Source organism: Neofelis nebulosa, chromosome 1 (assembly GCF_028018385.1).
Source record: "Neofelis nebulosa isolate mNeoNeb1 chromosome 1, mNeoNeb1.pri, whole genome shotgun sequence".
NCBI lineage: Eukaryota > Metazoa > Chordata > Mammalia > Carnivora > Felidae > Neofelis > Neofelis nebulosa.
The window spans coordinates 15,700,008-15,717,933 of record NC_080782.1 but is presented as its reverse complement, the minus strand read 5'-3'; the positions used below and the strand labels follow the sequence as shown (position 1 = coordinate 15,717,933).

General features: G+C 36.2%; 1 protein-coding gene across 7 annotated transcripts in view; it reads left to right on the top strand.

Annotated features, from left to right (window-relative positions):
• Positions 1 to 17,333, top strand: part of CDH18 (cadherin 18) — a 1,008,661-nt gene extending 991,328 nt beyond the window's left edge. For 3 of the 7 annotated variants that reach the window (XM_058716179.1, XM_058716168.1, XM_058716174.1), the window contains 2 exons: positions 6,909 to 7,160; positions 14,908 to 17,333. In XM_058716179.1, coding sequence (XP_058572162.1) covers positions 6,909 to 7,160; positions 14,908 to 15,398 — 743 coding nt within the window. In that variant the 3' untranslated portion in view covers positions 15,399 to 17,333. Of the gene's footprint in view, positions 1 to 6,908; positions 7,377 to 14,907 lie in introns of all 7 variants that reach the window. The other 4 variants (XR_009257849.1, XM_058716204.1, XM_058716196.1 and 1 more) reach the window with 4 other exon arrangements.
• The last annotated feature ends 593 nt before the right edge of the window (positions 17,334 to 17,926 follow it).

Below are 17,926 nucleotides of genomic sequence, written 5' to 3'. Positions count from 1 at the left end.
TATTTTGAGAGAGAGGGAGGGTCAGTGAGAGAGGAAGTGAAAGAATCCTACACGGGCCCTGTGCTGTCAGTGCAGAGCCCCACACAGAGCTTGAACTCACGAGCCATGAGATTATGACCTGAGCCAAAATCAAGAGTTGTACACAACCCACTGAGCCACCCAGGTGCCCATCAAATTTGACTATGTTTAAAACCTCTTAAAGAGGTGTCATTTAGGGCCTTTTCTTTCGGATTTCACAGTCTATTGGTTTGAAACACATCGGAATCCATGAAGAGCCTTGATGTATAGTTTGTACTTCTTTCGCACCATCAGGTTGCTCGTAGTCAATATTCCCAGAGTTTATTTTTGTCCTTCAAATGAGAACTCGCAGCTGGTGTTGTAATGTGCTTAATTTCTCTGCAGAGTCTAACCATTGAAAATTCTGTTTTTAACCACAGGGCTTCGAGAGACCATTTAGCCGTTTCTCCCAATTCCTAAATAAAACAACACCCCGCAGTCCTAACTGAGAATATGGTTGCAGACGATGCCTCCAACATCCTCTAGTGGATGTGGTAGCGGCTGGGCCCTGCTGAGTCACTTACCTGCAGTCTCTGGTGAGGCTGAGACACGCTGTTTGGGTTCTAGTAGGGATCCCCCTTCCCTCCCAGTCAGATCTCAGTCCTCCTTACTCGAATGTAGGTGGTCACACCTGCTAGCATCATAATGTCCTCTAAGGGAAAATAGAGACCCAAAGCTTGACTAGGAAGAAGGCAGAGGGTTCATATGCCATCTTGAGCCTAAAATCGGAAAGCGTGACTTCAAATGCAGTGATTTGTTTTAATGGCCATTTTGCTCTAGATAGGAAAATATTCTTTTGTTCTCTTCTTAGTGATTTTAATCTCTGTTGATTTTTTTTTACTTTTATATATATTTTCCTAATGTATTTGGCAGACCCTACCTCCTCTCACCTTTTTTCACTCCCATTCACAAAGGAGTGACAGCAAAGGACAGTTCTGTCCTACTGTTCTCTAAGCACAAGTATAAAAGTAGACAAAGTAAAATCTACCTAATATTTACCATTCCACACCACTTTGCTTTTTGTTTTCCTTTTGTGAAACTGTAGGTTATTCTCTGCTTTAATTCCTTCCTGGCTCAGAAGGACATAATGCCCCAGGAGTCACCTCCTCTACCCTCTGCTCTCAGGCAGGGGAAACATTAAAACAACTTCATAAATAGGGTTATGTGCTCACTTTTTCAAGCTAAGAATTTATCCTCACAATTTCCTTCTGTGTTTACAAATTTAGTGACTCCAAATGTAGTATCTTCTACTTTGATTCATCCATTCCCACTAAAAATAATAGTATTTGTTAAAGGTATGTGATAAATAATGAGTAGAGGGCTTCTCTTGTAGTTCATACACTTGTCTTTTTTTTTCTGTAAACAACCCTTATCTCTCCTTCTACAATTATTATATTATTGTGGTATGGTTATGGATTATTTTGAATTTGGGGCTGGATTTCTATTTTAAAAGTTTCTGTTTTTTATCACCTTCTCCACTCTTATTAACACTCTTATGCATATTCATATGTGTTATTCATGAGCAGATTTGCTGATACTCTTCAAAGTTCATATTTTTTCTCCATATGTATTTATATTTTTTAAGTCTCTAATACATAGTCTTGTATAGAGAGATGGACAAGTTGATGGTAAAGAGGAACTGAACAGTTTCAAATGTGGTTTTAAAATGTTGATAATAGATAGTAGCTTCTTTTTGGGAAAGATATTTTCCTGCTGTGAATGGAAGATTAAGGCTCAAAGGAAAATGGCAAAGCAGCTCAGAATAGCTATCGCCTGGCATCTGATAAAGAATAGATTTTGACAAATTGATGGCTAGGCTCCTTTAAGAGCATAGTCTATGTTTCTCTATGTACTTGGTGGAGCCAATTAAGATAATTATAACTATTTTACCAACATATATCTTTTTTAACGACTCTGAAAGCGGAAGCCTTAGACAATGGATGCTTGTCTTTATCTGGGATTTAAAGATGATCAAGAAGGAGTGTGGCAGATGGTCAAAGGGTTGACATTCCAGGGTGCAAATAAGAACATAATGACATATTGGATCATACATTCGTGGTTTGGCAGAAAAAGCAAGGGAGGCCAGGAGGATGTTTACAAACTTAAATGAACAGGCAGAATCAGGAGGCTGAAAATTGATATTAGGGCGATTCTAGGGTAAAAGAAGGGGAAGTCAGGAAGCAGGAGAGAAGCAATAAACATTTAGTAGAGAGCTTGAGGAGGTAATGCTGTTGAAGTGTTAGAGGATATGTAAGTTCATTTTCCTTTTAATGTCTCAATACATGTCAACATAATAAGGAAACTGTAACAAAAGACAAGTTCCTGCTGAGTGTAGTTCAAATCATTATTTATCAAGTACCTATTATGTGAGAGGAGCTGTACAGGCAAGCAAAAGAGCATTGTTTCATGCATGGTCTCTGATAATAGTTAAATTATGAGTGTATCTTATTGCTGCTGGAAGACCAGAAAAAAAAAAAAAAGGAAACAATATGAAGTCATGCATATTTATCTGTCTGGTGAAATTAAGTTTCTAGTTCCTAGCTTTCTCTTCAGACATTAAAAAAATTTTTTTTTTAGTTTAGTTCAATTAGAGATCCACATCTGGGGATCTTAAATACATCTGCTGTTCTGATGGATTTAAAAATATTATTTTAATAGTCTGCTGGCTGTGCTTGAGAGAAAGCCTATCTTTATACCTGTATTATCAAACGAAGAATCCTATGAAATGGTGGGGAGTGTATGGATGTCTAATAATTTAAATTTTGAAGAACACATAGTTTTAATACCAAGATATAAGGCAATTTTGGACTTTAATATAAGATCTGTTTTTGCCCCAGGGAGTATTTAAAAAGCATCCCTTATTTTAACTTAAATTGTATTACAGTTTATATTAGTAGCACAGAGATTAGAATCTTGCTCAAGAAAATTATGTCTGAATTCCAGAAGCAGTATGCAACTTGCATTATACTATCCTACTCTGTAGCCTTCTGTCCCTGTAGAAGCTTAGAGGTTGCAAGTGTACCTATAATACACAAAACATTTTATTGTGAATATTTTATTGTGAATTATCAGCCAGTTATGAAATCCCTGTAGTTCTTGTAGCTCCAAAGTGATTTTTTTTCTTACTATGATTGCTTTTCCAGTCATCACAATGTTTTCTTAAAGTGTCTACATGAAGTCAGATATTGCATATCTGTATACCAGTCTCCTTACATCCTCTCCTATGGACCATAGCTGTTTACAAAAAAGAAATAGAATATATATATATATATATATATATATATATATATATGTGTATGTATATATATAATATGTATTATTTATAGTTTTATTATATATTTATTATATATTATATATAGTTATATATAGTTTCATATTGTTTATAGTATTATATATTATTTATAGAATAAAGAAATAGAATATATATATATATATATATATACACATATATATTTGTATATAATATATAAAGAATGCTTTGACATCTGTGTTGAAAACACATTCAAGGCTATTTCCAAATTACACTGTAGATACACTTGCTGGGAATATCAGGAATATATTCCAAAAGACATTAATAACTAAGAGAATCTCCCTATTTTTCTGGCCATTTTCTGAGACCCTTTGGTCACCACCTAAATCCATATGCAACATGTAGAATTTTCACACTGTTGCTTCAAGGACTCTTTATATGACAGATTTTTCTAAAATTTTTACCATCCCAAAGTCCTCTCAATACACCCCCTTTGGGTTAAAATAGAACTTTTAAGGTGGTAAACCCAAAAGTATGCACAGTATTTCAGTGCAGTCTTCTCACTAAAGAGATTCATAGATATTCCATATTTTACTGAATGATTCCAGTACTGTTTAGTTTATCTGAACTTCCTATGGCCTATTCCTGCATTCAGAGATACATATTACAAAATAATCGCTGTTACTCAAGATCTCTCATATGATATTTTTACTCATCTAATATGCATCTTTATTCACATTGTTTTAGTTGAAGTTCTTTGTGCTAGCTGTCCAGTATCTTCTTGAATCCTAATCAAATATATGTTCTTGGCTTCCAAGAGTCCTATGAGCTTGTGTCTTCATTCAAACTATTGAGAATCAGAATTAAGGACCAACCTTGGGTACACATTGTTAGAGACTGTCCTTTATTTAGCATTGATAATCAGTACTTTTCATGTTCCATCCTGCTATGGTTGATCTTTATTAAGCTCATATATTTTTATCCACTTGGAAATGAAGATTTTCTATATTGCTTGGTTTATTTTTTTAATTATACGTCAAGTTTGGGATTTGTTGTTGCTCTTGAAACCTAATTTTGCAGTTTCAATGAAACAAATTTTATTATCTGTATAAAAATACATTTGTGTGTGTGTGTGTGTGTGTGTGCATACATACCTTCTTACCTCTTTCATTTTAGTTCAAAGTTTTCTTGTTCAAGTTCAGTGAGCCTTCAGCCAAGTACATTTTTTGCAGTTCCAGTTAGGTACACAATATCCCATTTGAAGAGCTCATTATTCTGCTCTGCTAAATCTTTCTAGGTAGGAAGCTCTTTGCTTCCTGAATCCTCTTTTCTTTTCAAAAGTCAAACCTACAGCTGGAAAAAAAAGAAAGAATAGTTTTACGTCTCTGTGTCTGAGAGCTTTCTATTTAAGAACTTAAGGTGTACTAGAAACATGTTCTGGATTTCTCTTTGTTTCCGGTCGTGTTTCTGACTGCATTTCCAATAATTATTCTGAAAGAGAGTATGCTTCCAGATTAAGAATCTAACGTGTACACTAGGCCAGAGCCATAAAAGGGGGTCCGCAACTACCATTGCATGTTATATCATTGTACACGTTATTAACCATGTTTATTGAAATCAGGGACCAGTGCCTTCCATCTCTTCTTTGGAGGCCAGCAGTGGGATTCTCAAACATGTTTGTGCCTGTGAACACTTAGTTCATACCTTTTCCTTAGACTAGGGAGCTGCACATGTAGGCAAGTTTATATTAATCATGATGCAACGTCCTACAGCTGAGAGGCGCGCTGCTTCAAAGCTCAGGTCTCTGGGCGAGGGCTTGTGACTGTTGTAATTACACAATACACATGATGCAATTTCTGCATTTTTTCTTTCTCATTCTCAACTTACTTCAAAATAGACAATCGATAATTTTTTTTTTCTTTTCCACTGGGTAAGAAAATCTTTTGTAATTTGTCATTGGATTATATGTGCTCTTTAAAAACCTTCAGTTATGTATATGTGTGCACATAAATGATCATATGTGCATATGATTATAAAACCATATAATTCATGTGTTTTATTACACTGAATATTTGAAAAATGTGTTATCTTTCTACTGCATTAATTTGGCAATATAAAATCAAGAAAATATAACTGTAGGGTATTTTATCATGGCTATCTTAAACATACTCCTAGGTAATAGCATTTCAATTTCCAGAATTAAAAAAACAAGAAGATAAACGAATCCCTAAGTGTAATTGTCTAATGAGTCACTTACTTTTTAGTGAATTAACTAAAATTAATTAATTAGTAATTAACTCGTAGGTGTACTTGCAGGTTAGATTCTCTGGAAGAAAGCTCTGACCTGGAGTTTAGAGGGCAGATTGTTTACTGCAGTGCGCAGTTGGGATCAGCGTCTGTGGGTCAGTGGAAGGAAGCAGGTTGAGCAGCGTGTAAATTGAACTTCCGTGCAAATTTAATGCCTCGCAGTTGGCCCAATAGTAAAGCTCTGGAACTAAACCTGCCTTTCACTATGTCTACATTCAATGGAAGTGGCTCCACCTTTAGAACCTTGAAGCAACGAGTCATTGATGATATGCTGCTCCAGAAGGATGCAACACAGGGCCAGGCGATAATGTGCAAGTAGGGCAGCTACTTATTCCATGCAGGGGGTCTGCACACCACATCTAAGTGTATACCAGAAGGGTCTTTAGACCAACAAACTTGTTGGACTGAAGAATAACAGTACTAAGATAACCATATACTATGTGCACTTGAGAACATCAGTGTGATTGGAGGTGAATTGGTAAAAAGGCAGTGTGATGTTGTGGTTTGGGAATGTATTGGGGTTGTATCCTGATTATTTACTAGCTCTATAACTTTGGGCAATTTATCCTCTGGGACTCGGTTTCTCTATTTTTTGATCATTATATACAGTAAAAATGATTTTTCCTAAAATATAAGACACTTAACATCTTCCCTCTATAATCTATAATCCAGAGTGACTATGCAAGCAATTAATGTAATAGATAGCATTTTGAAAGCACATAAAAAGTAGAATTAACTATTTTATTCATCGTTAACTTTCCATGGTGTGCCTACTATATAACAAGAGTGCTTCACATCACAACTAAATCTTAAAAAGTTTATTAATTGATCTGGTCTCTCCACAAATATATTATCTATACCAGTGGTCCTTGGGCTTGTTTGTACATTAACATCATCTGAATAGTTTGCTAATGCCTGTGTTGAGTCACCGGGTTTGGCGTGGGGACCACTGTCTCGTTTCAAAGTTTAGGACCCATTGGCTTGAATCTGTATTCTTTTAAGTCTTTTTGCCTTCATGTCCATGTCCAACATGATTGCTTCTTCATTCCCGTCTTCCCCTCTTTCCCTTCTCTTTAAATTTGGGCTCAATTGATTTTCCAACTCAGTATCTCAATTTAAGAACATAGCTTAGTCACTCTTTAAGGATCGCCCCTTCCTGTTCCTTTGTCCATTTCATAAACTAAATTAAAAAAACAAAAAACAAAAAACATACCCATTTTATCCATTAAAGGAAATGTGAATCTTGACCGGCGGCTTTACTAAGTACATTTTGTTTTGCTTATGTCTGTCATAGATAACACAGCCAGCATTCTGACAAGGCGGAGGAGATTTAGTCGAACTATTCAGGATGTGTATTATCTCCCCATTATGATCTCTGATGGTGGAATCCCCTCTCTCAGCAGCAGCAGTACCCTCACCGTCAGGGTTTGTGCATGCGAGAGAGATGGGCGCGTGCGGACCTGCCATGCGGAAGCGTTCCTGTCCTCGGCTGGCTTGAGTACAGGAGCCTTAATCGCTATTCTGCTGTGTGTTGTCATTCTCCTAGGTAAGGTCACCCGACTCCTAATGTTGTATGATGGCGATTCCGAATGTACCGTATGGTGGCCAGCAGTGCATTAGAAAGGAGAGACAAAGAAAATCACTTGGACGGGACTTAAAAATTAGGAACCCAAAATTTGGACCACAAAGTATAGCTGCACAGACTTCCTTTTAATTAACTTTCTCAATACCCGAGCTGATGGAGAGAGACTTGGATTGAAATGTGAGTGAAAGAGTTGAAATGTCAGAAGGAAAGATAGGTTCAGAGAGAAATCTTTTTGGAAAGGATCTATTTGGGAAATAATTGATTTTAAAAATTCTAAATACCACATTGAAGGACCTTTTACAATTTAATTCAAAGAATATAAGTGACATGATTCTCAGATGAATCTAAACGCCGTATAAAAATAGATTTCTTGTGGAAACTTCTATTAGCCTAAGATATTACTTAATCATCAATGTTAGCTGAATTTTAAAGTACAAAGTCTGAATCATTTTGGCGTTAACTATATTACATTTTATTAAGTTTAATAGGATTTTTAGTTGAGATTTGCATTACATTTCATTTTAATAAAAAATAAGATACTTCCTCTAATTATATATATATATATATATATATATATATTATCATTTTAATAGTCTAAGTCTAATCACAGCCACACTTGAAGCTATTACTGTAACCTCTTTAGAATCGCTATTTCAACAAGACCACAAATCCGATTTTTATAATAAGAGAAGTAGACATAAAGAATCCTTCTGTTTTGTTCAGAGGGTAGATATTTATTTTCCCAGCATATCCACTCCCTTCTTCCTTTCTCTTAGCATCTTTATCTTTTGCTCATTTTTTCAGTACTGTGTAATGTGGGGCAAAATTTTTAAAAAAACAAAACTATATGGTTTGTGGAGACAGATGTTTTGTTTTGTTTTGCAAGGAGTATTCCTTGTTTTGTTTTTGAGGTTAAAGATAAATCACCAGTGTGGAAGGAGTGGAGAGCAAGGCAGAACGAGGCTGGGAAGTGGAATGGATGGTTAGGCAGCTGTGAGACAGTTTGGGGCTCCACTGAACATGGTAGATGGTGGGTTTTGTTCTCAGCGTGTCAAGAGACGTTTCAAGCAAGAGAATCCGTTCATAACATTCGTATTTGGAAACGATGAGTATAAAGAAGAGGAAAAGGAAGTAGAGAACAAGTCTCATGATGGCGTGAGAGCATGTAGGCAAAGCGATTAGGACAACAGTGCGGCTGTCTTGCTCAGCCCCCTTTGGACTAGCATAGTTAGAGCGCAGGTGAAGAGTAGTAGATAATATCAAGATGTTTTAGGTGAAATCAAAAGTGATCTTGGATAATATGATGCAGATCCCTGGATGAACATTTTTTATCAAAATCTTAACAGAATGATTAATGGAAGTGCCTAAGATTCATTTCGAAACTGCCACATGGAGAATTTCATGTCAGTGAACTAATTAATATCTAATGTTTATGACATAGTGTATTTTTAATTTTTTTTTAAATTTAAGTTTATTTATTGATTTTGAGAGAGAGAGTGCAAGAGGCAGAGAGAGAGAGAGAGAGAGAGAGAGAATATCCCAAGCAGGCTCCCCACCATCATTGTGGAACCCCATGTGCGGCTCGAACTCACACACAGTGAGAGCATGACCTGAGCCAAAATCAAGAGTCGGATGCTCAACCGACTGAGCCACTCAGGTGTAGTTTTCTTGAAACAAGTTTCCAAGGGCTAAAAATAAAAGAGCTGACAAAAAAGTGATCTTGGATAGATTAGATAAATGTTGTCTGAGTTAGAAGAGGTTCAAAGAAGACTTTTCATCTCTTGCTGAATGTGGGTGCTGATCCTCACTGAGCTGAGGATCAGAAGTGCATGTTGTTGGGGTCACTACAGCAAGAGACTATAAAGAGAGAGATAATAAACTAGACGGAGCTGTGACGAGCTCACGTGTGGTCACAGTGTCAAGAAGGATGTGATAGCAGTGCAGAGGGAAGGGACGTTCAGAGAAGAAGGAGGAATAAGTGCAAAGGATAATGTCATCGAGGTCAAGGGAAAAAATAACATGTCAAAAAGCACAGACCATCCAGCAGTATCAAAAGCTGCTCAGATATTAAATAAATTTTGTATCTAAGTCTACCAATCGCACTTAGCAACAGGGAGCATGGAGGTTCATTGCACCGCCGTGGAAGTGTTTCACTGCAGTATAGTCTTACGCTAGATGCGTGGTAGAAAAGGAAAACAGGAAAACCAGGCTTTCTCAATTTTATTTATTTATATATTGATTGGTCACAACTGCTATTTGCTAAAGACATTTATGTATTGCTTTTTTTTTTTTGCATTTGATAATTGAAACAAAAACACACAAAGCCAAAATGGAAAATAAAATAAAATAAAATAAAATAAAATAAAATAAAATAAATACAAATATTGATTCCTCTATGGTTGCTAACCTAAACCACAAATAGAACCCAGTAACTTTAGTATAATTTCCTCCACAGTCCTTATTTTGAAAGATAGATCATTTGGAAGAGTCACATTATCTTTGCCTTTTGTTTTCACTTATTACCATAAAACCATCTTTCTATGCTAAGATAAAGGCTTAAAAAGGTAATTGAAAATGTTAATATACAGGCAAATGTAAGGTGTATTATGTAGAATAACATTTTATTTTTTCATGAAACAATACTTTCCTTTAATTGACTTTATGAAAATGTCGTTTCTCCTCTGGGGTAAATAAGAGAGCATTCGAAATTTTATGCTCTCCCTCAGGACTAATGGAACAAAGGTTTTATTTAATACATTTACTCCTTCATTTTTTATTAAAATTCTAAAGTGTTTTTACAGTTTTATCCCAACGTTGCAGAATAATTTCTTAAGTTTGGTGTAAGCAACAATTATTTATAACGTAATTTTAATTTTCATGATATTTTAAGGGTTTTTATTGTTATTCAGAAGATACCTAGTCAAGAGACTTAGAATGTAGTCATTTTTAGTTTTGAAATAATGTTGGCTAATGTGCGAGCTTTTAATTTTCAAGGAAAATATCAGCTATACCAGAGGTAGTGAAACTTTATTTTAGAATTTTTTTTTATAATTCTGAAATAATGCTAAAAACTAACAGCTATACAAATGATGAAATTAATATATTAATAGTGAAATATGTTTTAGTTATTAGCTGTTTGTGGACATGTATAAACACAGTCCTGGTTTTGCCACTAATTAACCATATGATCTCGGGTAATCTGTACAGACTCTTGTTTCTGTATACAAATCTATAATAATAAAACATCAATTAGAAAAGAACTTTAGAGTTCTATAAAATTTATGTTTTTGTATAGGATAAATATGAGTCAGTATTTTGCAGTATGGTCAGACTCCACCTAAGTGTGTATCAATTATCTGAAATTGGTGCTTGAAAACCAATGAAACTCTACTTGCAATGGTAGACGTGCAAGTTTTCAGTTGGGTTATGTTCCATCAAGATTACTGTTTAAGATCATTTTTAAATAGGATGAATGGGAGAGAATTTAGAGTGAGCCTTTGCGATGCACTCAGAATTTAGTTCTACAGGAAGGGATACCTGGAGTTCTCTTTCCCTTCCAGGGATCTGACATTTCTTTCCCAACCTCATCCCATCACATGTGAGAGGGTCCAGAGCCAGAGCAGGTGGTAGAGCAAACCCCAATCACACTTGGGACACAACAAACCTTTCAATCAGGCTCTGAATCAGACCTCTGGCATCAACCTATAAGCCCACACATTACATAAAAGCAAGTGACTTAGATGAGTCCAGCAGCTGGACTATTCCTACTCTTGGATATAAATTTCCTGATAAATGAGGATCAGGGTAGATTTGATGTGAGGAGAGTGAGGGATTAGGAGAGAAATGCGGAGGTGATGAGGAGCTAAATGCCAACCAGTTTGTCACCTGTGATATCTTACTTAACTGTGTGGGCTCCTCTTGGTTTGAAGAAAATAAGTTTCCTTGACAAGTGTAGGGGCGCCTCGCTGGCTCAGTCAGTTGAGTTTCCGGCTCTTGATTTTGGCTCAGGTTATGATCTCACTGTTCATGCGTTCGTGCCCCACATTGGGCTCTGCGCTGACATTGCAAACTCTACTTGGGATTCTCTCTCTCCTTCTCTCTCTTCCCCTCACATGCTCTCTATATCAAAATAAATAAATAAACTTTCAAAGAGAAAAAAAGAAGCGCCACTAACTGGTATGACCAATAGCCCAAGAGCTAATAAAAATAATCTTCCTAACTTGGGCCACCTCCTTTCTACCAAACTTAGTACCAACATATGATCATATAAACAAGAATGAAGTGATATTTATGGGTAATAAAATCTTCTCTGAAAAATATTTTGGGGGAATATGTTGGGAGTCAGTATGGAATGTATTCAATTGCAAGCTGTGTGACAGTTCAACTTATGAAAACTCAGACCCCTTTAGAACTCCAAGTGCTTTGGGATCATATATAAATAAATGAATAAATGAATGAGTGAATGATGTGAGAAAGGAAATACAAAAATGTTTCCCCAAATTTTAATTCCTCCCTAAATAAAATAAATTAGTACAACTCAATAATTCATTTTAATTTTCTTAAATAAAAAGAATATGATGGATTTAAAATTCCTGATCAAACTGAAAGAGAAGAAAATGAAATATACTAGCCCAGAATAAAATAGTCATTAGAATAATGTCCTTTCTAAGGCACCTGGGTGGCTCAGTTGGTTAAGCATCTGACTTCTGCTCAGGTCATGATCTCACAGTTCATGAGTTTGAGCCCAATATCAGGCTCTCTGCTCTCAGCACAAAGCTTGCTTTGGATCCTTTGTTCTCTTCTCTTTCTCTGCCCCAACCCCTGTTCCCGCTGTCTCTCTCTCAAAGTTCAAACTTAATTATTATCTATATTTTGAATCAAAATGTATCACAAATATTTTTTTTAATTTGGGAAAATAAGCAAATATAACCAAGTATAATAATAAACCCAGCATGATCTCCTATATTTCATTAGGCTGATATGGCACTAATATTGGTGAAGAACGCAAATTACATCCACAATTTGCTAAGACTGCTGATCACATTCTCCCTGTTATACATGCACATAAATTCCCTTGAAATCAACAACCAACCATTTTAACATAAAGAAAAGTAACTTGATTTATTAACAACGGTAAGACATTTTACTATAATAAACTAGGCAGTCTGTAGAAATAGATGATTTAAGTTAGAACAACCCCCTTTACTTAATCATAAAGATGAACGGAATATATATATTGGATGATAAATCTACACCTCTGAATGGAATGAAATGAGTTACTTGAGGATGGGGCCCTGAATTAGAAAGCTCTAAGCGGGATTTACACTAAAATAAATAGGAAAGTATTAGATGCATATTCGCTGAATTCAGCAAAAGTCTGTTTTTTTCCTCCCCCAGAAATAAAGTGCTATATTAGATAATGTCTTTCAAGTATAAGCAGCATATTTGGGAAACTATTTTTAAATAGCATGACATTTGTGAAGCAGGGTCACATGTAGTATCAACTTTTCATTTCCAGCTTTCTCTAAGCATTGCATTCCAAACACAGCCACTCACCACTTCCCCATGTCTGCCGTAATCTCCCCCCATTGTGTTCTGCCATTACCTAGTCAGTATCCTTTTATTCTGGACTTCTCAACATGATTTTCTGACCTTTTCTATAGGTGTTCTGTCTTTTTTTTCCCCTCATTCCTAGAGGCACTCCTTGCCTTTTCTCTGCAAAATTAGATTCTCCAGTACACTGTAACCATCTCTTTCCACATATAGTGAACTTCTCTCACACAATTATCCTTTGCACTTATGGCTTGAAAATCTGTTTCTTTTCCTCTTTCTATTGTCATCTTAAAAGCTCATGCACACTACAATATCTAGTTGAGAAAAAGACAAATCTTATTTATTGTATTATTTAGGGATATCCATAAAAATGGGTGAAATTATAAAGAGAAACAAGGAAAACAGTAATGATAAAGTAAGACTAGAAGTAACTTTTTGGAAGTATAGGGGAAAGGTCAACTTCTGGGGCACTGGCTATGTTCTTTATCAGAGGATAACTAACCTGGTGTTTGTTTGTTTTACAAGATACATATCATTAAGGCTGCCAGATAAAATATGGTATAGAATTGTGAATTTCAGGGTGCCTGGGTGGCTTAGTGAGTTAAGCATCAGACTGTTGATTTCGGCTCAGGTCATGATCTTGCTGACAACATGGAGATTGCTTGGGATTCTCTTTTTCTCTGCCCCTCTCCTGCTTGTGCTCTCTCTCTCTCTCTCAAAATAAATAAACACTAAAAAATTAATATGAATTTTAAATAAATATATGTATATATATGTCTGTAGGTGTATATTCGGTGTGTATGTGAATATGTAGCATAAGCATGTCACATGCTATACATATAAATTTTGTTTCTATATATATATATATTTATCTATGTATATATATATATATGTACATTATGTACACACATATACGTGTCCTACATGCCATTTGAATATACTTCTTTGATTATTATACTTTAAAGAATGTTAATAACAATGAACCTAGTAACTGCTATTATAAAACATAGAATACCAGCTGACCAAGAACATTCTGTAGAGCTGAAGTAAAGGATATTGGACCTAATAGCACAAAATAGAAGTGAAGGAATTCTTTCTATTTAGTAATGGCTTCCTATCATCAAATAGAAAGATGTGAAAATACTGAGAAACACCCAAAGGAAAGTGCCCAAGACCCATTTACATCATTTCATCTAATGGTTGTGACATTATTGATAATAATCCACATGCCCAACGGGTCACTCAGTTCCCCGTTCTGCATTTTCTTTTAAAAAAACAAAATGGGATGTGGTAATGGAAACTCATCCCCTTTGGTGTGAGAAATCTCAGATTACAGTCTAGGTACTTCCACCAGTCACTTGTGTGATCTTAGACTTGGATCTTAGTCATCCATGTAGTCATCCATGTTCTCTTGAGCCTCAGTTTCCTTGAGGAAACCCACAGTTTGCCATGAGGATTAAATTACAAAGTTATGTAAAAAAAATGGGCGATGTGAAAAATTCCTGTGAAATAAAAGTTAGGTACAAATAAACTAACATATTGTACAGCTTGATAGATATATGCAGTTATGAATGCCTGATGATATTATTCTAAAGGGTGATGGACAAGAGAGATCAACCATGTAAAATATTCCTGGTTTGATTTCCTACAAAGCATCAAAAGTAAAGGGTTTAAGGTAGGGGTTCCTTCTTCCCATTTAACAGAAACTGAAAAATCTTTCCTTTAGTGTATATACCTAGAAGGATTAAGAATCCATAGATAGAACAACATACACCATTATTCTTCCAGCCAAAATTCCATTTTGCTCTTTCCTCCTCTGTATCCCTCAGTGTGAAGACCAGATGGTTAGCCCACAGTGAACTAAGAATCCTAGACACATAACAAATGTGAATGTTACGTTTTTCTAAAGAAGATCAGTGATTCTCAATGCTTTAAAGGGATATTTTTATTTTATTTTTTACATTCCTTGAGATGATAAAAAAACAAAACAAACAAACAAACAAACACTTCAAATGTTTTCCAGAGAGTGCAGAGATCAGGGTTGTGTTACAATGCACGCCTAAACGAAATGTAGTTGGTGACATTGCTGATGTCAAGTCTACAAGAATTTCCTTCCTTTCTTCTAACTCTTCATCCTCTTTCCATTTTTCTTCAGCAATTGTAGTCCTTTTTATCACCCTGAGACGCAGCAAAAAAGAGCCCCTGATCATTTCAGAGGAGGACGTGCGAGAGAATGTGGTCACCTATGATGACGAGGGGGGCGGGGAGGAAGACACCGAGGCCTTTGACATCACAGCCTTGAGGAATCCTTCTGCCGCCGAGGAGCTCAAGTATCGGAGAGATATTCGACCCGAAGTGAAACTCACCCCCAGACACCAGACATTGTCCACCCTAGAAAGTATAGATGTTCAGGAATTTATTAAGCAAAAACTGGCAGAAGCCGACCTAGACCCCAGCGTCCCCCCTTATGACTCTCTTCAGACTTATGCCTACGAAGGTCAGAGATCGGAGGCTGGCTCCATCAGCTCACTGGATTCAGCAACCACACAGTCAGACCAGGATTATCACTACCTTGGAGACTGGGGACCCGAATTTAAAAAGTTAGCCGAACTCTATGGAGAAATAGAATCTGAAAGAACAACTTAGGGGGCTAATTCTGGCAAACCTTCTAGAATTTGCTTCCTGAGCAAGTGGAGATATAACCTCAGCAATGGCAAGGAAGACACATGGAAACAGTACTTGGAACTGAGCAAGCTGGCCACAGCTACTGTAGAAACAAGTGCCCTTTTCATGATCGAAACGGGGTCATTTAATCAGAAGAGAGTCAAATTAAAAAAAAATATATACAGAGAAAAAGCTATTGTTCCTTGTGTATATTTTCAATTGCTCAATAAAGTCTGTGGTACTGTTTAATTTAAGAATACCTGAATGAAGCCAAACAATGAAGTTTGTTTCAATATCTTGTGATTTCTTTTCAAAGGCAAACTAAACCCAAAGGGTCCAAATCACTTAGGACTAGGGGTGGTATGCTGAGAAACGAAACTTGTGCAGGTAATCGGGACCTCGTTTGCCACTTCTCTGTGTGGACTCTTGAGACCCACACTCTGTTACTGTGCAAGATCTTATTAGCATCGTGTTGTGTTCAAATGCCATGAGGTTTATCCAGTATACCGGGTCCCGCCACCATGGACTTGTATGCACCATTTTCCTTTGCCCTCCCCACTTCTTTTCTCCATACGAAATCGATGGAACATGGGGACTTGCTGCTTGCTCTCTAATGTATGCAATTTCTGTGCACCACTTGTGCACTGCTCTGAAGACAGAGACCACTGTCTCTGTCCTGCCTGCCCTCCTTTATTTTCACAAAAGAACCCCCGCCCTTGTTGTGTTTGTTTGTTTGTTTGTTTTTAATGGATAGAATGAATGGTTTCAGTAAGATATACTCAGATAATCTGATATGTCAGGGAAAGGTTTAATTTAAAAAAATAGTCACACACCTTATCCTGCATAAAACATTGGAAAACTCGATTATTTTTTCCAGTCCCTTTGCTTTCGTACATTGAACTCCGCGGTTTGGATCATTCCGATACCTAAAATTAGCTGTCGAACATTTTGCTGGTTGGTTTAGACGTCGGTTTCATTTGCTTATTTGTATGCACCTCACACGGTAGCAATGTAATCTGAAAAGATGATACTCCAATTTGAGTAATTCTTACAGACTTTAGATCGGCTGACCTTTATTCCTTACACACGTTCAGATTGTCCCTGTCTCACTGACTGCTTAGCTCTTACCTGTTTGGGATCTACGGCAAAATGTATAAAACTGAAGGCAAAAATACAGCAGCTTCACAGTTACTATCCTTGGAAACGTACCTCAAGGTCTCTGAGCTTCAGGGTCCCAAACTGCAAAGTAGATATGGTAAAGACTTCGTGCCTCTCTCCCGGGCTTGTGTGGGGATCAATAAGCATCTGTAAAAATGCTTTGCGCACTGCAAAGCGTTCTATTGTGTAAAGGCTTGCAGGCGCTATCTGATTTTCTAATTCTATTAGCTTATAAATATATAGTTCCATACACTTGAATAAAATATTATATTATCGTGAGAGAATTTCATAAAACTTTCAACAGTGAAGCAACTGCTAGCTAAACATATAATACGCAAGTTTAATTATTTTGGTATTTTCCCAAATAAACTAATTTTCTTCAATTTTCTCGGTTTTTTTTTCTCTAAAATTGTTTAGATTATATTTTGCTGTTGTTGCTAAGCATAATGGTCCTATCCTCCAGACATGACCATATTTATATATTGCAGATAGATTGGAATTTTGAAACCCACAAATTACGAATTATCGCAAAGAGGAATCTATCCTTTGCTCTTTGAAATTTATCAAAATCTAGCGTCCTCAACGTTACATGGCATTTTCTGTCTGATTCTACCTATGTGCAAAATTTAAATTTTGCCTCTGTTTGCAATTGCCCTGTGCTATCATATTTCAGTTTTGAGGTGTGGGAAGTGAGTTTAACTTGAATAATTCTGTGTTCTAAGCCTGAGGAATAAAATTTAATTTAAGTTTTTTACAACATTTTAGCTTTCCAGATGCTGCTTTATCATTTTTTATATAGTAATGGTGTGATTTCTGGTATAAAACTGTATCAGAAGAAACACTCAGGGGCTTTGGGGAATAAGCTCTGGAGATACATACTCTGATTACACTGATATTGGACTACATTCACCATGAAAGTAGGGTACACCTTTGGAGAACTACTATGGATTCGGGTGTTAGGACTTTCCATTATGCAAAGAGAAGCTGGAAGGTCAGGTTTTGGAACTGCATTACATTAGGCTTTGGATTTAGATCTTTGATAAAGTATTCACAACCTTTATTTTGCTCTGTTTTGTTTGATTTTGGTTTGTTTTCTCAATATTCACCTGGTAACTTTACAGATGCGGGTTTGAAAGATGAAAATGTATATGTATGTTTAACCATTTACATAAAAGCCAAGGTCCTCTGCATGGTTTTGGGTACTAAAATACTTTCCAGATTTTGTGGGGGCAAAAAAAGCAACTCAGTTCCATCTAATTTTATTTGTTTGTTTCATTGTTTTTAAAGTTTTTTTTTTTTTTTAATTTATTTTGAGGTAGAACATGGGCAGGGAACGGGCAGAGAGGAAGGGA